At 41.3% G+C, this 23,535-nt stretch overlaps 1 protein-coding gene across 1 annotated transcript in view; it reads right to left on the reverse strand.

Moving 5' to 3' along the window:
* inpp5a (inositol polyphosphate-5-phosphatase A) overlaps nt 1-22,068 on the reverse strand; it is a 145,172-nt gene extending 123,104 nt beyond the window's left edge. Inside the window, exon 1 of the mRNA XM_005735113.1 lies at nt 21,499-22,068. Within this exon, the coding sequence (XP_005735170.1) occupies nt 21,499-21,576 (78 nt within the window). The 5' untranslated portion in view covers nt 21,577-22,068. The remainder of the gene's footprint in view (nt 1-21,498) is intronic.
* Between the last annotated feature and the right edge of the window lie 1,467 nt (nt 22,069-23,535).

Here is a 23,535-nt window from a genome sequence, read left to right on the forward strand (position 1 = left end):
TACTTCCTGTACAAGATTTGCCCTTTTCCGCTGATACTGTAACTGTACTGCTGCTCTCTTCTTCTGCCTCTGCTGGGTCAGACCATCTCCGGATCACCTGTCTCATAGCTGTTTTTTTCCTTACTGCAAATGCTGTCCTCTGCCTTCTTGGGTTGCCTTTTTTTTTTTTTTTTCTTTTTTTTCTTAGCGTTTCCCTCTCTGTTCTTATCTCGTGGCGCTCTCCTGCATGCAGCATCCTGTTTGCACTGGGGCAGGACAAACATTGTCTCTGTGTGACGCCGAAGACATTTCACAGGCTATCACGTTTTCAGCATGGGCCCGATATCTCTATAATTGGGTTCTTCCTGCTGGGAGTGTGTGAGAGAGAGAGACAGAGAGAGCGAGAGAGAGTGAGGAAAGGGAAAAAAAGGAAGGGGAGGGAAAAAGAGTGAGCAACTGGCAAGAGAGGGGAGCTCGGAAGGGTCATTTTCCATTTCCACCAGGACCCCATTAAAATGTCTCAGACGCCCACAACAATCCTTTCTGTCACTGTATACTATCTAGAGCAGAAAGATCAACATGGAGATCCGTGTCATACAAAAATAGGTTAAATCCATCACAGTTCGTCAGGCAAAGCCCAAAATGGGACACAGCAGACTCTCCCCCGCTCTTTCGACCAAAAACAAGTCCAAAATATGTCCAAATGAAGACTGTACCTCCCGAGCAGTCCTCTCATTTAAGCAGCTCCTCTGGGCACTGATCTTCACCCGGTGCCAGAAAGCCAAACTTCCAAAATAAACAGCAGAGAGGGATCTGGGTTTCCACAACACAGCGCCTGGGCCCAGACCTCAACCAGACCCAGTGAATGAGTCATGCGTCAGAAACACCACAACAGTTCTCAGTGGTTAAAACCCAGGCCAGACAATGATTTTGGACACACGACACACTTGTTAAAGATGTTTGACCATCTGTTAACAGAGCTGAAACGCATGTTTCTGAAACCTGTGTTAGGATATGGGTGGTGGTGAATAACAGTGTTCTCCACTGCCCTGTAATTGAACTGTATTCTCCTTTAGTTTCACCTCTTCTGACTTCCTGAATTTCATATTCTCTGTGGCCCCTCCCGTTGATATTTTAAGAGGTTTCCATTCGCCTTCAACATCACAGAGTGAACTGCTGACACCCTAGAGGGATCCCCCCTCTTATGGGCCCTCAGTTGGATACACTCAAAACACATGATCTGTTATTTATCTAAGCCCATCCCTGGGTGAGGTGCCTGCAAGGAAGGTTCATAAAATTCACTTTATTATTTCTTCTTCTTTTTTTGTTGGAAATTTGTGGTAACCGTTTATATGACACAATTTGTTTCATAATTCAATTTCAAAACTTTCTTCCGAACTGACATGACAGAGCAGATGGTGGGAAAGTCATGAGGTTAGCCTACATTGAAAAGAATATTTTAAGTGTGTCATACATGTGGCAGCTTGAGGACTTAATAGCTTTTTTAGAGGTCATTTGAAAAACAGGATGAGATGGGAAAGTAAGAAAAGAGAAGGTAAGCATCTTTGCCCAGTTACGAAACTCTCGTGATGAAGAAAAGTCCTGCCATGAAAGCAAGGGCACTGTTGTGCAGAAGAATGTAAGGCCTCGCTCATTTGGGCTTTTCACACACATTTTTACATGCAGAGTCAACTCACACGTGGCTTGAGTTTTGACACAAGGTCAACTGTAAAAATATAAACTTATCTCCATCTCTGTTAAGCTGTTTCAGTGTACTGCAAACCCAGCGGCCTACCAAACCTGAGCTGGAAGCTGGAAAAAAACTATAGTGTCATTATGAATACTAATAAGTTGTTTAGTATATATCTGTAATTACAGTGAAAATTTAACATTGGCTTAATCATATAATGTACTGTATATGAACAAGGTTAAGCATTGTCTGGTGCTGTCTTGCTGGAATAGCCTACATTACAATCTGTAGGTCTGCTTTCACCTGCAACATTGTATCTGCACTAAAGTTACAATGAGAGCCTCACATAGGCATTTCCACGGTACTGTTTATATTTGGTTTAGCATACCAGCATCCAGATTAACGACGAAACAACTAGTAGCTCAGTGTTCCACCAGGAAGGCACCAGGCCCCCGACATGGTGTTGTCTTCACGCCTACTGGCTGAAGAACCTGACTGCACTCCGTGAGTGTCTGGCAGTACAAATGAACCAGCTGCCAGTCGATGAGGGACACCCACAATGGCTAACCGGAGGCCGGACAGTCGACAAAGACCCTCTGAAGGTTCACCAACCAACTACCGGCTAATAACCTGCCTCAGTACCACATGGAAGCTCCTGTCAGGCATCATGGCGGCTAACATGGACCGGCACATACATGAGTGGGGCACAGAAAGGAATTGGCAAGTATACCAGAGGCACAAAACACCAGCTACTGGTAGACGGGGTGCATGTGTGTGGATATATTTATTTAGCTATTTGCTAAATGTATCAGTATTCTAATATATGTTCTAACGTAGCTGACAGAATCAGTCTATAAAGCCTCCAATCCTTCCTGTTATTCACCTATCGTGTTCAGACAGAAGGAGCTGTTTTAAGGAGTGAGAAAAGGATAAGGAGGTTCTGAGTGAAATCGGTGTTCTGCAATCAATTTAAAATATAACATTTCAAATAGTAAAAAACCAAAATCAGTAGCTTTAAAGAAGATATTGAGGGGTACCATGACAAAAAAAATCAATGTATGTAAAACACTGCTGCAACAGCCAAATACAGTTTGGTGGGCATTAATATGCCTGAGCTCCACACCAAAATCTATATATAGGAAAACACTCAACCAACAATACTGTTAACAGAGCTGTGCCACTATCACAGCCTTCAGAACAAGACTCAAGCCAGTATTTCCTGTAAAATCTGAATACAAATAACTGCTGTTTTCTACACTGCATTTTCTTTCAATCCAATTTACTCTAATCCCAAGAGTATTAAGAGTACTCACATTTTGCATACTATTTAGAAATGTTCGCTTTCCAAGAAAAGTATGACCCTGACACACATATTCCTGGATCGTATAGATGAGTGGGAGCTGTGATGTGAACATGCAAAGACAACAATGTTCACCTGAACAATGGCAAACAAGTTCCCAGGAACAGCAGGCTGCAAAACCTGCACCCTGACCTGGCTCATTTCTATTCCTATCTTTAAAATGATTCACCATTTCAAGGCGTTCTGTGTTGCCCCTGTTGCTTTTCAGGCTGCATCGCCCATCAGACAGCACAAAACACCTCATCAGTTTTACAGATTCAACCACTCGGTTTCCTGTTTACCTAAGCCTGGTCCCATTCGTCATCTAATATATCTAATCATGTCTAGCGCTCGGTCCCATCATTCTCTGGTGGCCTTCCAGCAGAATGCAGACATATATTAATATGAGATGAAAATGTGTGCACAGTCAGACAGGATGAGGAGTGTACACTGGTCATCATGAGAGATGTGTAAACAGGAATTGAGAGACAAAGTTCCATGTAATCTCTGTGCTCCAGATGCCAAGTTCATACAAACTCACAAATAGCTTTTGGCTAGACGCAAGGACTGTTATCGCTAACAAAATAAAACCGTTTTAGCCACCTCACACAGCCTGTGGCAAAGATCTCCACTGAGTCACATACACAGGACATTATGTGACTAAAACTGACCACGTGCATTTCACCTCAGTGGACGTGAGTTTAAGGCACACACACAAAAAAAACACACTAGATATGCCTATGTGCACACACATACACGCACAGAAGCCCCCTTAATCTCTGATATTGGAGGGTTTAGGCTATAGAGCCAATATTTTTAGACTGTTTCTCACACTGACCCTACAGCCAAGTGTCATTTCACCCCCGCTGTAGTGCAGTGAGCAAAAATGAAGCTCTTAACACAATCAATGAATGACTAAGCGCACACTAATCACAATAACATTAGGTGCTAGAGAACAGTAAGGATAGCTATGGCCCCGCTCCTCTAGTGTGACACTTAATTAATCTGGTTTAATTTCTACTAATGGCTTCAGTTCAAACAAGGTGAAGAAGATTGAATTAAGTGTTAGAACTTATTAAATATTAGAATACAGTACATCATAAGAATATTATCAAGTATATTTATATGTGAGTATTTAACGCCTTAAAAATTCACGCCAACAACACTTGCCCCAAAATATCAAATATGATCCCGGGACTAATACAGATCCACTCTAGTGCCTAGATTAACTATAAATATGTGCATTGTTCTATATTAGTAAGACTAATCCAGAATAATACAATACACAGTTCCTAATAAACCCAATTAAGAATTAGAGGCCATTGTTTATACTGTAGAGCAGCGGTCCCCAACCCCCGGGCCTCGGACCAGTACCGGTCCGTGAGTCGTTTGGTACCGGGCCGCGAGAGTTGAGGCTTAGGTGTGAAATGTATGGTTTTCAGGGTTTTTATCGGTTTTCAGCGTTATTTTGTTATCGTTTTTATCGTTTACTCGGTTTTCCTGGGTCTTTTCACGTGTGTTATGAATACATTTTCTTTTTTTTTTCGGTACCGGTGCTAGTTTTATTTTGTTGTATTTATCCGCGACACCTTAAAGGCCGGTCCGTGAAAATATTGTCGGGCATAAACCGGTCCGTGGCGCAAAAAAGGTTGGGGACCGCTGCTGTAGAGGACAATTATCTTCTCCAAAAGAGAGGCAGCCCTATAACCTCTACCAGGAGGTCACGTCATTGAATTTCTCAGAATATGTCTAATGTCTACTTTTTATACATTCACATTCAAACAGACGCAGTTAACCACTGTTCCAGTTACACTGGTTACACTTTTCCAGTTACACTGGAACAGTCATCGACTAGGATAAAGCGTCGGTGTTAATCTGCCACGGCAGAAGGCGGTGCAGTTGCACAGTCACTTGATATAGAGCTGCTGGTGCTCACTTTCCTAGTTGCAAAGCTGGAACTAGGAAATAGGGTGGACAGTAAGGGTGCGAAGCAGATCACCATTCCCGGGAAGCTATCTTCTTAAGTGTCCCTTCAAGGCACTACTTTACCTCTGTCAGCAGCCAATCAGATAAGACACTGGCTTTGGCTGTCACCTCTCATTGTTAGTGTCTGCGGATACATTTGCGCGGGCATGAAATGCAAAAAACAAGTTTCTTTCACGTCTCTTATACTGCTCCTCTCATCATTATCAACTTACCTGTATGACTAATCAACTTATTATTATTTTTAACAGAATGTCCAAAAAAAAAAATCTAACAACAACTTTTGTTTGCACTCCTTGAAGGTTGTTAAGCAAATCTTGCCTCTCAGAGTGACGGTGGCACTAACAGACCAGTACAAAACTATGGTCTTAAAGTAGCCCGATGCCTGTTTTAGGGTAATAAAAGAGTCAGTGAGTAAACAAAGGTCTGCTGGTGACTAGAGATGCTGCTATTCATGACAGCAGGGCGGAGGAGCTTAAAAATCTCTCTGCTCATTTCTCTATGAGCACTGTTGCCCCAAAACTGTGTCCTTAAAACCATATAGCCTAGATAGAGCTTCAGTATCAACACAGGTGCTTTATTAGGCCAAAATTCAACTGTGTGACTGCAGCTACACTCTGCCAATAACATCAGCTAGTTACACAGATAATGACGAGTGCGAGAAACGACTTTAACTAGACACAGAACTAAGCTAGAGGTGTAAAGGTCAAAGCACACTGCCTGTAAAATATTATTGTTCTAGAGCTGCTGCAAATATAAAGATCAGAATGATAGGCCACATGCAGAGCAAGCCAGGGAAAGTGTTTTAACAACGTGTTACAAGACAAAATCACCAAACTGATGCCAGCCCTTGTAAACCCGTGCGCTCTTCTGTGCTAGACAATTTTATATCCATTGGACAGTTTATATGATACGAGCAGTGTTTTTTCTTTTTTTTCTGCCATCAGTGGAATGTTTTTCAGTATCCCAACTGACACGCTGAGCAGACTTTGGAAAGAAACATACATTCAAAGTTTTATTTACAAGATTTAAAAAGGTTTCCACCTGCGCTATAGCTAAAGCACATACCCATAAAATCTAAATGAGCAGCATTAGCAGGTGAATAAATGTATTCCTTTTTTAGTAGGCATTTGTCTCCCTTTCTAACCAGCCTCTTGCTGGCCAAATTGGGTAATAAAAATCCGTGAAGCAGGCAAGGTGGAGACGGTACCATCTGTTCAGCTGCTACGTGAACTGGCACCTAAGACCTGGCCTGCCCGTAGAGCCTGAGAAATGCCTGTCTACAAGCCAGCAAGTGTTGACAGGCAGCAGGCAAACAGCCAGGAGAACCCTTCACACAAGTATGTGTGTGACTGTCTAGTCTTTTTTTTTTTAATCTGTGACCTGTCAATTCAGTGCTGCTCACATCCATGTTACAAACACCTCTTTAATGTTCCAGTGGCAAATCTTTCTTCTATCAGTGAAGCCCACTGAAGCAGGTGATGGCCCTCTGATAAAGCAGAGGTGTAGATCCAAGTGCTGCTACTGAAATAAAGCTCAATTTAAAATGCAGCACAGAGAGAACTGCCATAAAAACTGCACAAGCAGCTTTATTTAGAGTCCAATAAGACTTTAATCCTTGCTTGATTGTTTTTACTTCTTTATTAACTTCTCCCCCGTTGTTGCTGCAGGAGGAAATCTTTGTGACATTCGAGACTCAAGACGAGAAATAATAATAGGATGTCTCAGACAAAGATATGTTTGTGGTTGCCGAGGTCTATATATATCTTCCAGAGGAGAGCAGATGTGGTGGGGAGATGAGGAAGGGTCTGTATTGTTCAAGCTGTCCGCAGTGGAAACTTTACTGTCAGTAGTGGAAGACCAAGTGATAACCCTGTGGAAAGGCCGGGAGTGATAAGGCAGTGCGGGGGGACCACACACACACAAAAGCAACACAAACAGGCACACATGGAAAACTGGCAAAGCCCCCGTGACCATTTTTTGAAACAAAGGGGAAATCTGCAGGGAGTGGTCACACTCCAGCTTAGTCCTTCACAGCTCAGAAACATCAGCACAGAGCTGCAGATGATCCTGCTTTCAGCTGTGTGACCACTATTAGTGTGATAAATGCTGCATCCTGTGTCACATCTAATGTTATTTCATTATTGCTTTAGGATGACTATTAGTGTGTGAAAACCTCATGAAAAAGAAAAGCACGGGAATAAATAATATAACTAATGTAATGTCTGAATTCCACAGTGTGAATAACCTTTCTTAGACCTGAGATAGGTAACACTGCTGGGCTCATAAATCAGTTAAAGTAGTTCATCTGGCAGTAACATTTGACAGTAACATGTAGTGAAATAACAGATTAGTTTAGACTTTTCTTAACTTTGGTGTTATATCTTTATGGATGGGCAGCATGGCGGGACAGTGTTTAGCACCATTGCAAGAATGTCCTGAGTTTGAATCCACCAGGACCTTTCTGTGTGGAGTTTGCATGCTCTCTTAACTAGTTATTCTAAATTTGTCATAGGTGTAAATGTGAATGTGGATGGTTGTCTCTCTCTCTGCATTAGCCCTGCCACAAACTGGGGACCTGCCCTGGTTGCACCCCACCTCTCACCCTGCGGCAGCTGGGACTGTCTCTTACCTTTAAGTTGCTAACTACTCTGTAAATACCCCATGATCCAATTATTTGCACCTTTCTGTACAAAAGGATTACTGATCAATACAAAAAAAAAATCAGGATTCTGTATCAGTCACAGTGGCAACAGTGACTGCAATGCAAAGAAATCTAAAAAAAAGAGAAGACTTTGTTTTAAACATCCCTCTACATTAACAGCCATTAGACAGACAGAAAACTGATTATAACAGACTGTAATGCTGTTTGGAGATAAAAACAAAAACAAAAAACAACAATAACCAAATAATAATTAACAAATAGATGATCTAATAATCTATTAGTTTATCTATCAGTATTTTCTGGACAAAGAATGTCTGAGTTTTATATATACAGTAATATTGTGACGTTCACTAATGTCAACAAATAATGCATGCAGGTCTACAGTAATTGAGGGTCTTCTTTTTTCCTGCAGAAGTGAGGCTGAGAGTGGGAGGACTAATGATGCAGTAATTAAAGCAGACGCCAAGCTCCCGACACCACAGCAGCTTTCCGAGGAGTAACGCTCAATGCCATCCTCCTCTGCAGCTGGCTCTCCATTTACATGTGAGGAAAGGAAATAACATGAAGGTTCTGGATGCAGCACGACAACTGACCAGGCAAAAACCACAAAAGCTATATATTTCATTGTGCCGTGTCTTCAAACGTCCAGAGTCAAATGATGCAAAGATAAACCTGTTTGAAAGATGAAATGTAAAAGAAGCTACGTCAGTAGAGATGGAGAGTAAGTAACGAGTGCATATTAGCGTCACTGTGTATTATTGTGCTATCAGTGTACTTCTTGTCTTGCCTTAAATGGGAAGCAGAGGATGTCAAGCAGCCAGATACTGATGTTCACTGGGAGGCAGTGTTCCATTATGGCCAAGCAAGTTGTTGAGGCAAACCAGACACAGTTGTGAGTGGCAGAAGATCCACTTTTAACCGACGCAATACTCTGACTCATGCATGAACAGGCATTTTCATTCAAATGTATGTGTGTGACCCAATCATAGCTGATATTTATAGAAAGCACAGCATACAGTAACAGCATCCAGGTGCTCTGCATTACAGTATGTTTCCAGAGCAGGAAATCCTAAAGAACTAAGAGTCTGGAGGAAGAGTACGATCATAAGCATAGTTAGTACCAGGCCCCGCTTAATGACTTGAGCAGGCCAGACAAGTTTGTACTTGTACCATAGGAGAAAAAAAACAATGGCCTTAACAGGGAAATATTCACCCACGAACTGTACATGGATCAGAGACAATGAGCTCTCCCATCAAAGGCTTTGGGATAAATAAACAGCTGTCCTGCTGGGAATGTGCACTTGGTTGTATATGGGGGGAAAAGGATAAAGGGAAATGGTGAGTGGAGAGGTCTCTGTAGGGCATAGAGCGAGTGAGAAGAAGCACAACCCAGCTGGTGAGGCATGTAGACACAAGGAGAGACGAGGCATTAAAGCTCACGAGTCCAAACTTTACGTTTCTGTCAAACTGTCAGTGAGCAACTTGGGGTTCTGCATGTTCCTAAGGATACGTATGCATGCAAACTGCAGACTTGAGCAGCCAGGGATCAAACCACCAACGCTCACCTGAGAATTTTAGCCGATGCATCTATGGTATCAAATTAAAAGTCCTACATTCTCTTGTTCTTGAGTTATCGTGTTCACAAAGCTGGGTGTCCACGCCACCCCGCCTGACAAAAGGTGCCGGCATTTCGGTAGGAGATACTCCAATCCACTGTCTTTTTCTGCAGTTTATGGCTACAGTTATGCTTTTGGCTCAGGATATCGGCTTTGAGCTGAGAAATAGTTCATGTGACAATAGTCTGAGCTCACAGGAGCTGTGGTCGTCCAAGATGGGGAAGTCTGAATTCGGGTATTTATTCAATATAAAATAAACTCTGATTTTGATGATCATGCCCATGTGGCTTTCTGAAGGGGCCTTCTGTTTAAATATCCCTTCACCCAGGCAAGAGGGCTGTCTTTATATATACATATTGACAGTTTCCTCTAGTTTCCAGTCCTAACTTTATATTTATATCAAAAATACGAGATGGGGTATTGATCTCACCTATCTTGATGGCAAAGATGCCATCAAAAAAACAAAACAAAATGAGTAGATAAAGAAATCCTAATTAAAAAAAACGTCAGGTAACTTCTAATAAAGTGAACTACAAATATCTTTCACATCACAACGTTTAACCTACTTTTTACTCATCAGTGTGTGCAGCAGCAACCTCCTTCAAACCAATTTTAGCAGCCGCAGCTTCACAGTTTGGTTATCACCATCATCGCCACGACAGGCAACAGTCATTCACTGCTTGACGTTTTATTGCAGGCCGACTGACTATCCTGCGGTGGCTTATAAAGAGTCAACACATTCAACTGACCTTTGAAATCATTTAAACAATACACGATACAGGCCTTAATTTTGCAGCTTGCTGCAGTTAAATTACAAGATGAGGCAAGGACATAATTGTCTTTGAAGACATTAGAAGTTGTAATGACAAAAACAGAGTTCAATTAACATAATTTTTGTTTAAAAAATGAAAATCAAAATGAAGTACTACTAACCCTATAATATAATCAGACAGGGTATGTAAAAAAAATAATCCACTGCAAAGCTTTTCTGTGACCAACACACAATTTTCATGCATCCCATTTCTAAACCTAACCCTACAGCTTCTGGTGATGTGGAGCAGGGCAGGGGAGGACAGACTAAACTCCAGGTCCTTCCTTTCAGCCTTTACCACAGCTCTTTTATTCAAGACGCTTGGCTTCTGTGGTGACAAAAGAGGTATGAGCACTTCTGTAATCATTCAGTTTGTATGTCTCCCTCAGCAGACGCGACAGCCTAGAGAAAACGCAGCAGGGAAGAGAAACACGTGAGCATGTGTTGCTGTGAGTGTTTGACTATAACAAACAGTAAGTGTAAAAGTTTCATGTGAGTGAAGTGGATGTGGATCATAGATAAAAGCATAAGTGGACAGAAGGCCTGCTGTTGCTAAGCAAGCTCTTTAAAACACACTCTTTGGGTTTACAAGATGAAAGTCAGCCAAATTCCTTTGATAAACACCACTGACGCGAGCTAAAATACTGAACATAAACTGCACGCACAACTCCAGGTATAAACACCAACATGTTCACAGCAAGCTGTTGGAAACGTAAACCTCTTACAGCAAACTCTGCTACATTTTTAGTGCACAAATACAAATGTTGAGAAAATCCTGGCTCTGGGTTTATGTTTATCGAGTGTAGAAGATCCCAGTTTGCTACACAATGCGCACGTGCGGCGAGTCAGCAAGGAGCTGTGAACTTTCCGACCACATCAACAGAAAAAAGAAACTGTTCACGTGGTGCATGGACAGAATCCCCTGTGTGCAACACCTTTATCAACTTACAGACAGCAGGTGAGAAAGAGGTTCCACTGAAACCCACGTGTGCTGATGTTAAAAGTTTGATGTCTAATATCACATGCAAAACAAGGAGATGCTCAACATCTATGAGCTTTCTAAGAAATCATCATATTGGTACTTTATGTATTATATACAGTACTGTGCAAAAGTCTTGTGTCCCCCTCACTGCCAGACCTCCAGGCTTTCTGAGAGTCTTTCAGTTTTACTTTGAATATTGGTTGCTTTTATCAGAAGAATGTTTTCTTAGTGTCTTTGTTTTTTATGCCACTTAACACTGGCCTATGAATAATTCAAATATAAAAAAGACACCTAATTTAAGGGAAGAACCAGTGTGTCCATATGCATAAAAGACAACTTTAGGCACTTTGTTACTAGAAAGTGTCACTATTACTATTTACTATTTGCTTCCATTTCTTTATCTGAAATTATGAAAAATGCCAAAGAATAACACAGTTTGACAGGCATAAAATAGTATTTTTCTACCAACAATTGATTCCCAGAGAGTTTTTAGCCAAAAACTTGGCACATCTCAGCATGATGTACAGTGTGTCCTTGAAATACTTGAGGAAACTGGACAAGTGGAGGACAACAAAAGGAATGTGGGATCTAGAAACTATCTACAGCAGATGAGCAGTATGTTATGTCCTTAAAAAATAGAAAGAAGTTTGCATGCAGTACCTTCACAGTTTGATCCCCCGTGCAATTCAATGTGAAAAGCACCTAACTGGCAGCAGCTTGATTTTTTCAGACAATAACTCCAAACACATTGCCAATGTAGTAAAAGGATACAAAAACATACAATGGAACACTATCAGCCATCGACTGGCCTCCCCAGAGCCTGGACCTCAACATTATTGAAGCAATCTGGGATCATCTTGACAAAGAATGGGAAAAATAACTAATAATCTTAATAATCTGCACAAGTTTCAATAATGTGCTGCACCTATTTCCCACTTGTCTAACACAGCATACAGAAATACGAGGTGGCAGATGACTTTCGCACAACACCTTACTTGGACTGCATTTCCTACTCTCATTTGTTGGCCTTCTTGCACGCCAGCACTGGCCTTGTCAAAATGATGCAAACACGTTTTCATTAACTCCACAGAAAACATCAAAACAGACTACTTTTTTATCCATTTTTTGTAGTCAAGCTCTTATTAAAGGTGTCAGTTAGTTCACAGTTGTCAGCCCCTGTGAATTAGCATTCAAACTTCAATCTGCACAAGGACAATTCATCTTCTTTGTGTTGCTTCTCAGAGACAGCTATCTCAAAGTCTGAACAAATAAAGCCAAAGCTGCTGCATCTGCATCACAAGTTGTTAATAAAGGAAAGTGAGATGTTCTTTCAATTGGATAAACGCACTATTAAGGCTGACGCTGAACAGAATATCATACCGCAGATTAGCAACTAACTTTACCACTTTACCATGCAACATTATACAAAACCTGCAATCAGTGCCAGCTTTTAGTATCTCTATTATTGGGCAACGACCTTCACTTACAGGAAGAAAGAAAGAAACCTCAGAGTTACTATCTAAATTTGCAACGTATATCCTCTGATACAATATCTCGACAGGCAGACAAGTCTGGACACGGAGCTGCTTTGGAAAATGAACTAATGCTACAACAAATTTTTTCCATCACTGATCATTCTGTTTTGTCTATTAAGCGAGCAGTAGTTGTAGTAATAGTTAGTAGTAGTTATAAAATGCCTTCTGTCATCTAACCCACAGTTTAACACACCAACTCAGCTAAAAACCAAACTATTTATCAAACTACTTTTGCAGAAAAATGTCAATATGTGCAGAAGAAGCACATCTGGACACTTTATGTGGGACATGACCCAGCTTACCAACCCTCTAACCCAGCTTGCTAAAAGAACCCGGTTGTGTCACCATGTAAATATCATAAACTAGTTAGCTAATATGAACCTCTCTAAATTTGGTTTACTTTTACTTTATGCTTAATATAAACCTGTTGGCTCAGGTCAGCAAAAATACTTGCACAGCGACTTGATAGAAATTTTGCACTAAATCGAAAGTCTCCTGTTCTTGGGATCTGACATTATTGATCTTTTTTCCTCCCATTGCACATAACCTACTGTAATCCTGAGTGGAGTTTCATGAGCCATCACTCTTGTATCTTCTGGGAATCTTATGAATGAGTCTTTAGACTCATCAAGGGGCTGGGTGGGGAGCTGTCCCCTCACTTGTTTTCCCAGCTGGGATAATTACGTTTCTTGGAGTAAACCCAAACTTCCTTTGCACCGCATCAACACTCCCACCCTTATCCCTTATCTGGGCCCAGTGGGACCTGGCCATTCTTTGTCCGGGTCTTTTCACAAAACCATTATCAAATCCTCCTGAGTAGGGTCAATGACCTCAAGGAGAAAAAAAAGTGGCCATCTCAAGCCACTGTAAAATCCCTGTCTCCTGGCATGTGTTACCGAGAGCCTGTATCTGGATTCATATATATGGCTGTGACTGTGAGTGCATCCTTTCCCCCAAGAGAACCCCAATATAAACTCTACTGTCTAGGTGGAAACAGCATGTTCCCCACATGAGCAACACGATCATATGTAGACTTTTACTGACTTGGGCCTGAACTGACTTGCCTGCTCAGGTACCCAAACCTGGTATTAAACAGCAAAAAGAAGACTATTATCTGAAAACTAAAAATAAGCACTATCTAGCTTATTATTTAGCTGAAGAACCCCCATAAATTCAATATGACACAGTCAGAATTTCATCTGAACTTTCATACAGAGTTTGGGGCAGATTTACTGACTAGCTGGTTTATTTAATTGTTCAAAACTGTTGCTTTAGATGCATTAATTTCATATGTGGTTATAGTGTTTAGGGTTTTTATTAAACAGGCAAAGCTTCAAATAATGACATCTGCATATGGCCAAGAACTCCCTGTGATCCAAAACTCAGGCTTCAGACTGGTTTTTGGGAGTTTTTTCTACTGTTTAAGCCGCATGACATCAGCAGCAGCGAATCTCCCAAATATGGTCATCTTTGTCTCAAACCTCTTTCCAAAAGCAGAGAAGGCACCCGAAATAAAACTAAAGACTGCAATGCTACTAATAAGATATTTTACTTTCACCACATTTAAGACTTTTCAGGGGATCAGTGGAAATTCCACAACACCCCTACCCCCCCAAAAACCACAACAAAGTGGTTTTAATTAAATCTTGTGGTTTCCTAAAATAAATTCAAACAAAGCACCAAAAATAAAAGAAACCGTTAAAACTGTGCATCAAAGAATAACACACAAAAAAAAATCAGATCACAACTCCCTTATTGTTCCCACTGTAACAGTGATAGGTTGAAACAAGGCGGTGAGACTGGCAAACATTCCATCTTGGCATTGACTGGCTGTGCAAAGGAAACCAAAATGAGCATATCGTTTATTAGCGCTCATACGAGAAATTCACACGCGCCTCAGCTGATCTGATAACGTGCGGACAGCGACAGGTTCGCTGGCATCAGAATGGGTGTCCACATCTTACTTCCCTGTTCCAAACTTGTGGAATACATTACTCATTCTAGCAAAAAAAAAAACAAATGCCAGATTCCTGAAATTCCATCCGTACCTTCTTAACTCAGTAGCAACCTGTCCGGAGTCCAATCCAGGCCTATTAAACCACAAAAGCAGCCCAATCCACTTAAAGAGCCTTAGTTTTTCTTGCCTTAGCGTAAAAAACAAATACACTGATTTTCACTAGCAGGTGAGACGTCAGCTGAGTGAGCGAGCACACAGTGCTGAAAGAATGTGGCCATATGTTGCTCAGACCACCTCTTAATGTGGTCCGAGTGATCAGACCTCAACAGGTCAGGCTGGAGAGTTTGCAGGAGGCAAACGTGCATGTCTAATATACCTTTTCAGTCTGTGGTGCAGCAACTTTTTCCACTTCTGAAATGAGGCTTTAATGCAAATATTGCGTAAAATTTCACAACATGCAAAACACTCATTTATTGCATTAAGGTTTTCTGCTGATACCAGGCTCACGAAACCCTTATACATTGTCAGTACCACCAAAGAGTAATTTGCAACAAAAGCATCTCCTTTGCACCCCCCAAAAAAGGATGTTTCTTATAGTAGCACTGAAAAGAAGAAATTGCACTCTCATCGTAAAGTTTTAACAACAACAACAACGGATGCTCTATAACTAATATTAAGATGCACATTTACCAATGACTGGTGCTATAAGAGAAATGTGGTACTTGAAAGTCTGGGCTGCTGTTCCCTTTTGGTGCCATCTTTCAGCCTTCCTTCCAACATCTTTTCCTTTTTGAAATTCTAATTCCACGTTATGACAGGATGGAGCAGGGCAGCGCAGGGAGAACACCAAAATAGCATCATCTGATCTTTCTTTCATAAACGTTTCCACTCCTGCAGCAACACACTGGGACAGACTTTGGCAGCGGAAGAAACGCAAAAACATAAAGCAGTCGGCTGAAGTATTTAGTCACAGTCCTGGGCCGTTGAGCTCCTCGGTAAAACACGGGTTACACCAAAAAGGATCCGATATTAAGAAGAAAACCCCCCATCCTACATCGTTAGTTTCCTCCTCTTCCATCTCTTATCAACACTGCATCATGTCTGGGATCACACATTCGCACTACTATTGCCAACACTATAAATACACACCATGAACGCACAACTACATTATTCAGTTTGGGAATTCACTAGCATCTGCCATGTGACTGGCAGCTATATTTAGCTTCCAGGGTCTATGTGGGCTGCAGCAAAATCATCACTTGTTCAGAAGGAAAAATGCATTTTTAACCACTTTGCTTCTCACCTCTAATGAGACGCAGAGGTTGCGTGGGGTAACAACAAAAAATACTTCCTCACCACACCAGACATTTAATGTAATAGTTACTGAAAATACTGGCAGCTAGCCTCTTGGTTTGAGGCAGGTGCTTTTTTTTTCCCTGCTCTGTTCCATTTTTAGTGGTGTAAATATGCCAGCTCAGTGGGATCCAAGCTGTGAAAGCCTGAGCTAATGAGCTGTCTGTCAGTGGACAGGACAGATACAGAGAGAAACAAGAGACGAGATGGAAAAGAAGTTGGAAGACAGAACCCACAAAAGGGGACATTCATAGTAATTTATTGCTTCACCATATGGTTATATTGGCTGAGTAAACAAAAGATGTATATGTCATCAAAAACAGAGCGGATTTCAACTGAATGAAAACTACAGTAAGATGAGCCAATAGTAGTTAGTAGAGCCAATAGTAGTAGTAGTAAAGTACAGTAACAACTCTGCCCTACATGTAAGGTAGCTGAAAAATGGGCATCTGTTTGTCAGATTTTAATCATTTAGCGTAATCACAGGGAGCTCTCCAAGGACAAATCTTCAGAAGTCATGATATGATCTCTCAGTTACTATTACTTTCAGTTTAAACCAGAGATTAAATACTGGATAAGGACACTCAAGTCACACCTACATTGTTTCCTCCGAACCGTAACGGAAACCTTTTCATTCTCTCACTTTTTTAAGCAGCACGATTACACACCATGTCAACACAGAAGGCGTGGCAGGAGGAGCGCGTTAGCTGAGCAGCAGCCTCGGAGCCCCAGTCAGTATCTACACAGGAGGCGATCGGGCTCCCTGTTGAGCTGTAGGTCAAATTGAAACATCCAAAGCAACAAAGATTACAGAAAGACAGCCCTGTTCAGCTAATGTCCAAATATTATATTAAGACATAATATTGGATTTTTTCACTAAAACACTGATAAAAGTGGACTGCTGCTGTTATTTCTTTTTAGGAAAGACAAACTTAACTATTCTTTGTTGAGAGGCAGGCTTGACCCTGAAACTGCATGCTCATTGGCTAACGACTAGTGATGCCATTGAGTGTGCAGTTTTGTACTGCGGACAATCCTCCATCTTGAAACACGTTGAGTTGTCCGCCAAATGGGAAATGATACGACCACCCCGACCTCCCCAAATGGTTGCCAGTGGTTCCTGGAGGTTTCTGGCTGTTGGGTGCAAAGAAGTTGCTGCTCCAATAGCCTCCTAAAGACCTCCACAGCTGCCTGTAATTTATAATGTTAGCCCAGAAGTAGATTAAATTTTTAAAAGTGTGACGCAAACCGGAAATTCATATAGATTGTCTTCAAAGTTAAAGCTGTTTGTGCCTATATTGTGGTTGTGAAAATTGCTCAACAACTGCATTTTTGTGATATCATGTAGCACTCTTCATGTCTAATGCATATTTGGGCAGAACAACTGAAATAGAAGCTCAAACCATGTTTTATACTGTCTACAGGCTTACTTACCCAAGCGTAGCATTTATTTTGGTTTATCAAATGGCCAAAAATAAAGGGAAAAAAATTCAGTGCTTAACCCATTTAATCCCAAATTTTTCCCTGCAAAATAAGTGCATGCATTTTATTCCTTAGACTTCCCCTACACATAATTTGTTTTAATGTCATAAGGGGTTAAAATGGCAACAATTGGGATCGATCATGTCTACACGTGCAGTTATCCTCCAAAAGTAGATTCTGAGCCAGAAAAAAAACCCTGAGTTATGTTCTGGAAATAGTTCGCTGCTGTTATTCTTTCTTTTACCCAACAGGGAGTAAAAGTCTGCCCTCTGAAAAAATTAAAAACCAGGGCTGTGAGAGGTCACAGCGGGATAATTTGATGGCAACAAAGTCTGGCCAGCACAGTGTCCCCCTTTAACAGACAGAGACTAAACACTCCAGGGTTTTCTGAACATGATTACCCAATGATAATTGAGCTCAGCTCCGGCACTTAACTAATTCTAACCAATCATCAACCCTTTCAGACACAATGGCACCTATTTCTAAGGTGCAAAGAGAAAAGCATAAAGTGTGAATTGGTCCAAACTAGTGCAGCTACAGCATCTTCTACAGTTTGACTTGTTCCACCTGAATTAGAAAACCAATTACCAATTAGTTCATTTATTTTCCCCCTTTATCCTGTCTTCACCAAGCTTACACTTCAGTGGGATCATTAATCTCCATCTGTGCTTAATTATGCAAAACAGGGTGGCTCAGGAATCCAGCAGGACCCATGGGACACCTACTGTGTTTTCACACTGTGGCTTCAGGAAGGGAAGAGTTTATAAAAACCTAGCCCGGAGAGAACAGGTCCCGTATACGGTAATGATAGCTTCCTTTTCTGGTAGTAGTTTAATATGCTCAAGTTCAACATGTATCAATATATGGTTGAGATAAATTAAGAAAATTTGTTACACAGGAAGCCAGCATTTGAGCTGCAGTGACAGAAACCTCAATACTGCTCTTTACTTTACTGCTTTACGATGCTAATGAAAAAAATACCTGACTGAAACAGACACAGGACAGGGATCAGAACGGGACTGAATGGACATAAATAATAAGAAGAGACTTCAGAGTCCTGTTGTATGTGGTGCTGGGGTCAATTCACAACAAAAGTCAAAGGGCAAACAGACCACGGGGGGAGGGATGCTTCCTTAGAGCCACAAAAGCGAGCGTGTGAGAAAACAAAAGACAGATGAAGGGTAAACCTTGATGGTCGTTTTAAACACAGGACAAACCAGTGTTTGCTCCCATAATTGGATTCACTGAGCATGGTTCACAAGGCCGACAGCGAATGGCTTGAGCTCGAGGACGATTCTGTAATGCTTATCAAACAATAACTGATAACTATAGTTATCGCATCAGCTTAATTACACACCGAGGCTGACCAAGAAAGCACTGGTTTTAATCGCATGGACCACGAGAATGGGTTTAAACTGCGAGCGCGAGACCCAAATGAATACTGTTAGATGCTTTGAAAAAAAGCCAAACACTTTTAAGTTCCTGTTCGATGTAAAATGTCAAGATCAAAATGATTCAAATTCATTTGAAGTCTTGGCAATGGGACTGCGGCTGTAGGCAGGTGTTTCAAGCAGTTTTCACACATGCACTGCAGACAGCACAGAGGTGCACGCAAGGACTGAAATATTACCTGCAGTCGGAGTGGATCTTAGTAGATATTCAGCCTGCCGGCTCCCCAAGTAAAAAATGTGAAGTCACATTGTACCAATATGCGAATAATACAGGTACAGCAAATAGTACAGCATTCACCGCTAGCGAGCGGGCTATAGCACTGCATCCTGCACCCCTACTCGGGCAACTTCCTCGCCTAAACCGCACAGAGCATTTCCAGTACTGCGAGCATGGCTGAAGTGGACCGTTTCCTTCTGTGATGCATGTGAGAAAGACTGCACTGGCCAAAAGTTGATGTCTGAAAATGACTGATGACCATATAACATAATGTTAGCAGCATTACAGCAACACCGGTTTGTTTACAATAAAAATGAGGCTTATAGCAGGTACTGCTTTATACTGTTTTTTGTGTTTCTATTATTTAGCCCCACTTTTTTCTCGCGCGAACTGCCTGTAAGTGTCAGAAACCATTTTTCTAGTTCAGGACATGATTTCCCTCCTTTTTTTAAAAATATGTGTATGTCTATATATATATGTGCCCGTCAAGCCCTTTTGAACCATCACATGTGATTGGGCCATGGGAACAAACTGATCTGAATCGATGACAGAATATACATTTTTATGTGTGTTTGTCTTTATGTACAAGAACATAAAACATTGAGGTTTCTAGGGTGCACATTTGTCTTAACGGCAATAATAACAATATAACAGTATAACGATAATGATGATAATAGTAACTACACATATATGGGTTTTTGCCTTGATCATCTCCACTGTGCACTAGACAGAAAGACTAATAAAATAATGCGACATAGGCTTCCTTCCATATGGTTCCCCGCAGGCGTAATAGGACGTGATCTAACAGCTGCCATCAGCTCACCTTACTGAGCAAATCTTGTCAACTATCCACGGTCATCTCATTCTTATTTTTAAGCCTTTCACCTATAATTTTAGTCTACCAAAAGAAAAGAAAAACAATCAGCGTATCAACCAATACTTGCAGATTAGCTCTACGTGCTAAAATCACACCACAACTGCATGTTACATCTGTTAGTGATGGGTTTATATTTGTAATGTTTGCAACATTACAGTAGCAGTGCAAGGTCGAAAAAGAATATCTGCCATTTCAAGACAAGACTCAGTTAGATGATATCGTACTATACATGCATATTCTGAAGGCCTGACACAGTTTATATTGCATCTTGGCGAATTAGTGTCAGGCTGCATTTCCTAGCACGCAATTTAAAACAGACTAAAAGTGGAAACGGTATTAAAAGCAGTTAACAAAGACTTCATTCAGCCCACATATTCATCATAAGGATGCAAACACATCAGAGACTATAGATTGCCTTATGCATGACCTGCACACCCACTCAAAGCAGGAAACATGGATATTACATTTCAATTCAGAGTTTAGTAAGGAAAAAAAGCCAGAAAAATAGCACAGGACACCCAAAGCGTGGTGCTTGTGAGTGGTGGCAGGCTATTTATAGGCTTACTCCAGTCAGAGAGATAACTCTTTCCTTATGTTGTGGATCGGCACTTCACAAGAGTGAGAGAAGAAGAAGAGGGGGTACTCAATGCTGACACAACACTGAAAGTGACAGAAAAGTGTTTGCCCCTCAACTTGGTGCCAGCAGGTACCAGACTACTTTCGTAGACCAAGTGAAAGATAATTACATAATAATGACAAAACAGATGTCATTCAACAACTTCAACTGGCACGCCTAATAAGGCCTGACACACCTATTTTAGACATAAGACGTCTCTGCTGTCTTGACATGTGCATGTGGCACTGTCAAGAGTGGATATCTGAATGCTGCCTGCTCTCCTAACATCTCTGCTATTCATAACACTGGCTGCAGGACACATTTGACATGAATGGAGAAAAGGAGCAAAACATCAGTTGCTGCTGCACTTGTTTTTTTTAAAGCTGAATAACGACTATTTTATACACTCTGTATCACATCAACTAAAAAATAATAATAAAAAACACAGTTCTGATACAGACAGGATGCATGTTTGGCTTTTACTGACTGTGATGCACACAGACTGCTTCACATCAGCCTAGAGGGTGAGTCTTCAAATAGTAAACAGCTACTGCATCCCTGATTAGCTCAAGTTACAGTCAGTGGCAATACTACAGTAATAACAAGCTACGGGTTATCTTCCCGCCGCCGTGCATACACAGCAGGCAAGAAACATGAGAGAAAAAGTGGGTCACTGCATATGTTGAACACGTAACCCGTAAAGACAGACGGGTGTACGGTGTGTTTTTAAGGTTGTCAGAGGGCCCCCGGTATAACGGTACAGTAGCTGTTTAAGCTACCGCACGCGACTTGACACATACACGAGTCGTGACCAGCTTTGATATTATTTAGCATGATAAAAGACACGGAGTTGACCGTGTGGCGGGAGAAATAACGAAGCTAGAACTAAGCATTGGCGTGAAGAGACAGCATTGACAGACTGTGTTTATCAATGGGGAAACTCACATCCTCGAACAGGGATCCAACGTTGGCTGTCACCAGCAGTATTCCTGTGCCTTGCGCTGCTGTCAGCTTCCCTGCCATAATTCTCTCTCTCTTATTTCTCTCTCTCTCTCTCAGGTGGGTTGTGGACTTGTATAGCGGACTTTAAAGGTAAGAACCTTTAAAAAACAACAACAACAACAACAACAACGTGAAGAAGAGGCCCGTGAATGTCTCACGAAACTGGTTAAAACACTGCGAATTTGCGACTGGAGCCCGGGTTGAGGTTGCTTGGCTGGAGCATATTTTTCAGCAGTGGCCGTACATCTACTAGGAGTTGCTTTGCAGTAGAAGGTCCGTTGGTGGTGGTGGCGGCGGTGGCGGTTTAGCGTGCTGTTTCTCGCGCTACTTTTTCACGTTCAGAGCCATCGTAAAAGTTTCGGTTTTAATCCACGGCGAGTGCAGGAGGGCTCTGGTTCATTCCAGCGACGAGTGTTTCCCTGGCTTTTGTGCAGTGTAAAAGTCTCCCTCCTAAGGCAGGACGCTTTGCCAGGACCATTGCCTTCACTGTTTAGAGAGGATAGGCTGGAGTCCTTCAGTGCTCTGACGTCACCTTACCAATGAAAACACGGCGCGTTTTAAAGGGCCAGCGCACAGAAAACACTACCGCTCTGCCTTCTAACGTCACTGCACCCATTATCGGACTAAACTGGTCTATCTCTGAGCGACTGTTTGTCTTTCTGACTTTGTCCTGATATGCTTTTTGTATAATTTACTGCAATTTAGAAAAACTCCCTTTTTGTTTTGTTTCTTTTTTAACCATTGTTGTTCCTTACATCTCTGTCAAAAGGAAATTTATGCGTAGTTCAGGATGATTGCAGTCAGATGTTACATCACTCTTTCTCTGCAACTTGTTGCAGTTCATTGGAAACAAAATTAACAAAATATATTACAATGGAAATATTTACAATGGAAATAGCCATATTCTGTTAATTAAAAAAAAGAAAATTGGTTTCCCATGAAGTGCAGCATGTTGCAGAGACATGCCCAACCATAGGCAAGGCAAGGCAAGGCAAGGCAAGTTTATTTATATAGCACAGTTCAACAACAAGGTGATTCAAAGTGCTTTACAGAGACATTAAAAAACAAAAACAATAAAAAGCATGATTTTAAATTGATTTTAAAAAACAGTAGATAAAACCAGAACACTAGATAAAATCAGTAGTTAAAATATAAGTTTTGAAATTTAAGCTTAAAAGTGTGGATTTGGTGCTTTATTCAAATGCAGCTGAGAATAGGTGAGTCTTCAACCTGGATTTAAATAAACTGAGTGTTTCAGCTGACCTGAGGCTTTCTGGGAGTTTGTTTCAGATATATGGAGCATAAAAGCTGAATGCAGCTTTTCCGTGTTTGGTTCTGACTCTGGGAACTGATAAAAAACCGGATCCAGATGACCTGAGGGATCTGGAAGGTTCATACTGGGTCAGGAGGTCACTAATGTATTTTGGTCCTAAACCATTCAGAGCTTTATAGGCCAGCATCAGAACTTTAAAGTCTATCCTCTGACGGACAGGCAGCCAGTGTAAAGACCTCAGAGCTGGACTGATGTGGTCCACTTTTTTGGTCTTAGTGAGGACTCGAGCAGCAGAGTTCTGAATGAGCTGTAGCTGTCTGACTGATTTTTTAGGTAGACCTGTAAAGATGCTGTAAAGATAATCAAGCCTACTAAAGATGAATGCATGGACTAGTTTTTCCAGGTCCTGTTGACATCAGATCTTTTATCCTTGAAATATTCTTGAGGTGATAGTAAGCTGACTTTGTTATTGTCTTAATGAGTTTTTCTAAGTTTAGGTCTGCATCCATCACTACACCCAAATTTCTCGCCTGGTTTGTGGTTTTTAGATGTATAGATTGAAGTTCTCTGGTGACCTGTAATCGTTTTTCTTTGGCACCAAAGACTATTACTTCAGTTTTGTTTTTGTTTAGCTGGAGAAAATTGTGGCACAACCAGTCATTAATTTCCTCAATGCATTTACCAAGAGCCTGTACAGGGCCTCGGTC

Source organism: Pundamilia nyererei, unplaced genomic scaffold, assembly GCF_000239375.1.
Source record: "Pundamilia nyererei isolate P.nyererei 1_Seehausen unplaced genomic scaffold, PunNye1.0 scaffold00062, whole genome shotgun sequence".
NCBI classification, from domain to species: Eukaryota; Metazoa; Chordata; class Actinopteri; order Cichliformes; family Cichlidae; genus Pundamilia; species Pundamilia nyererei.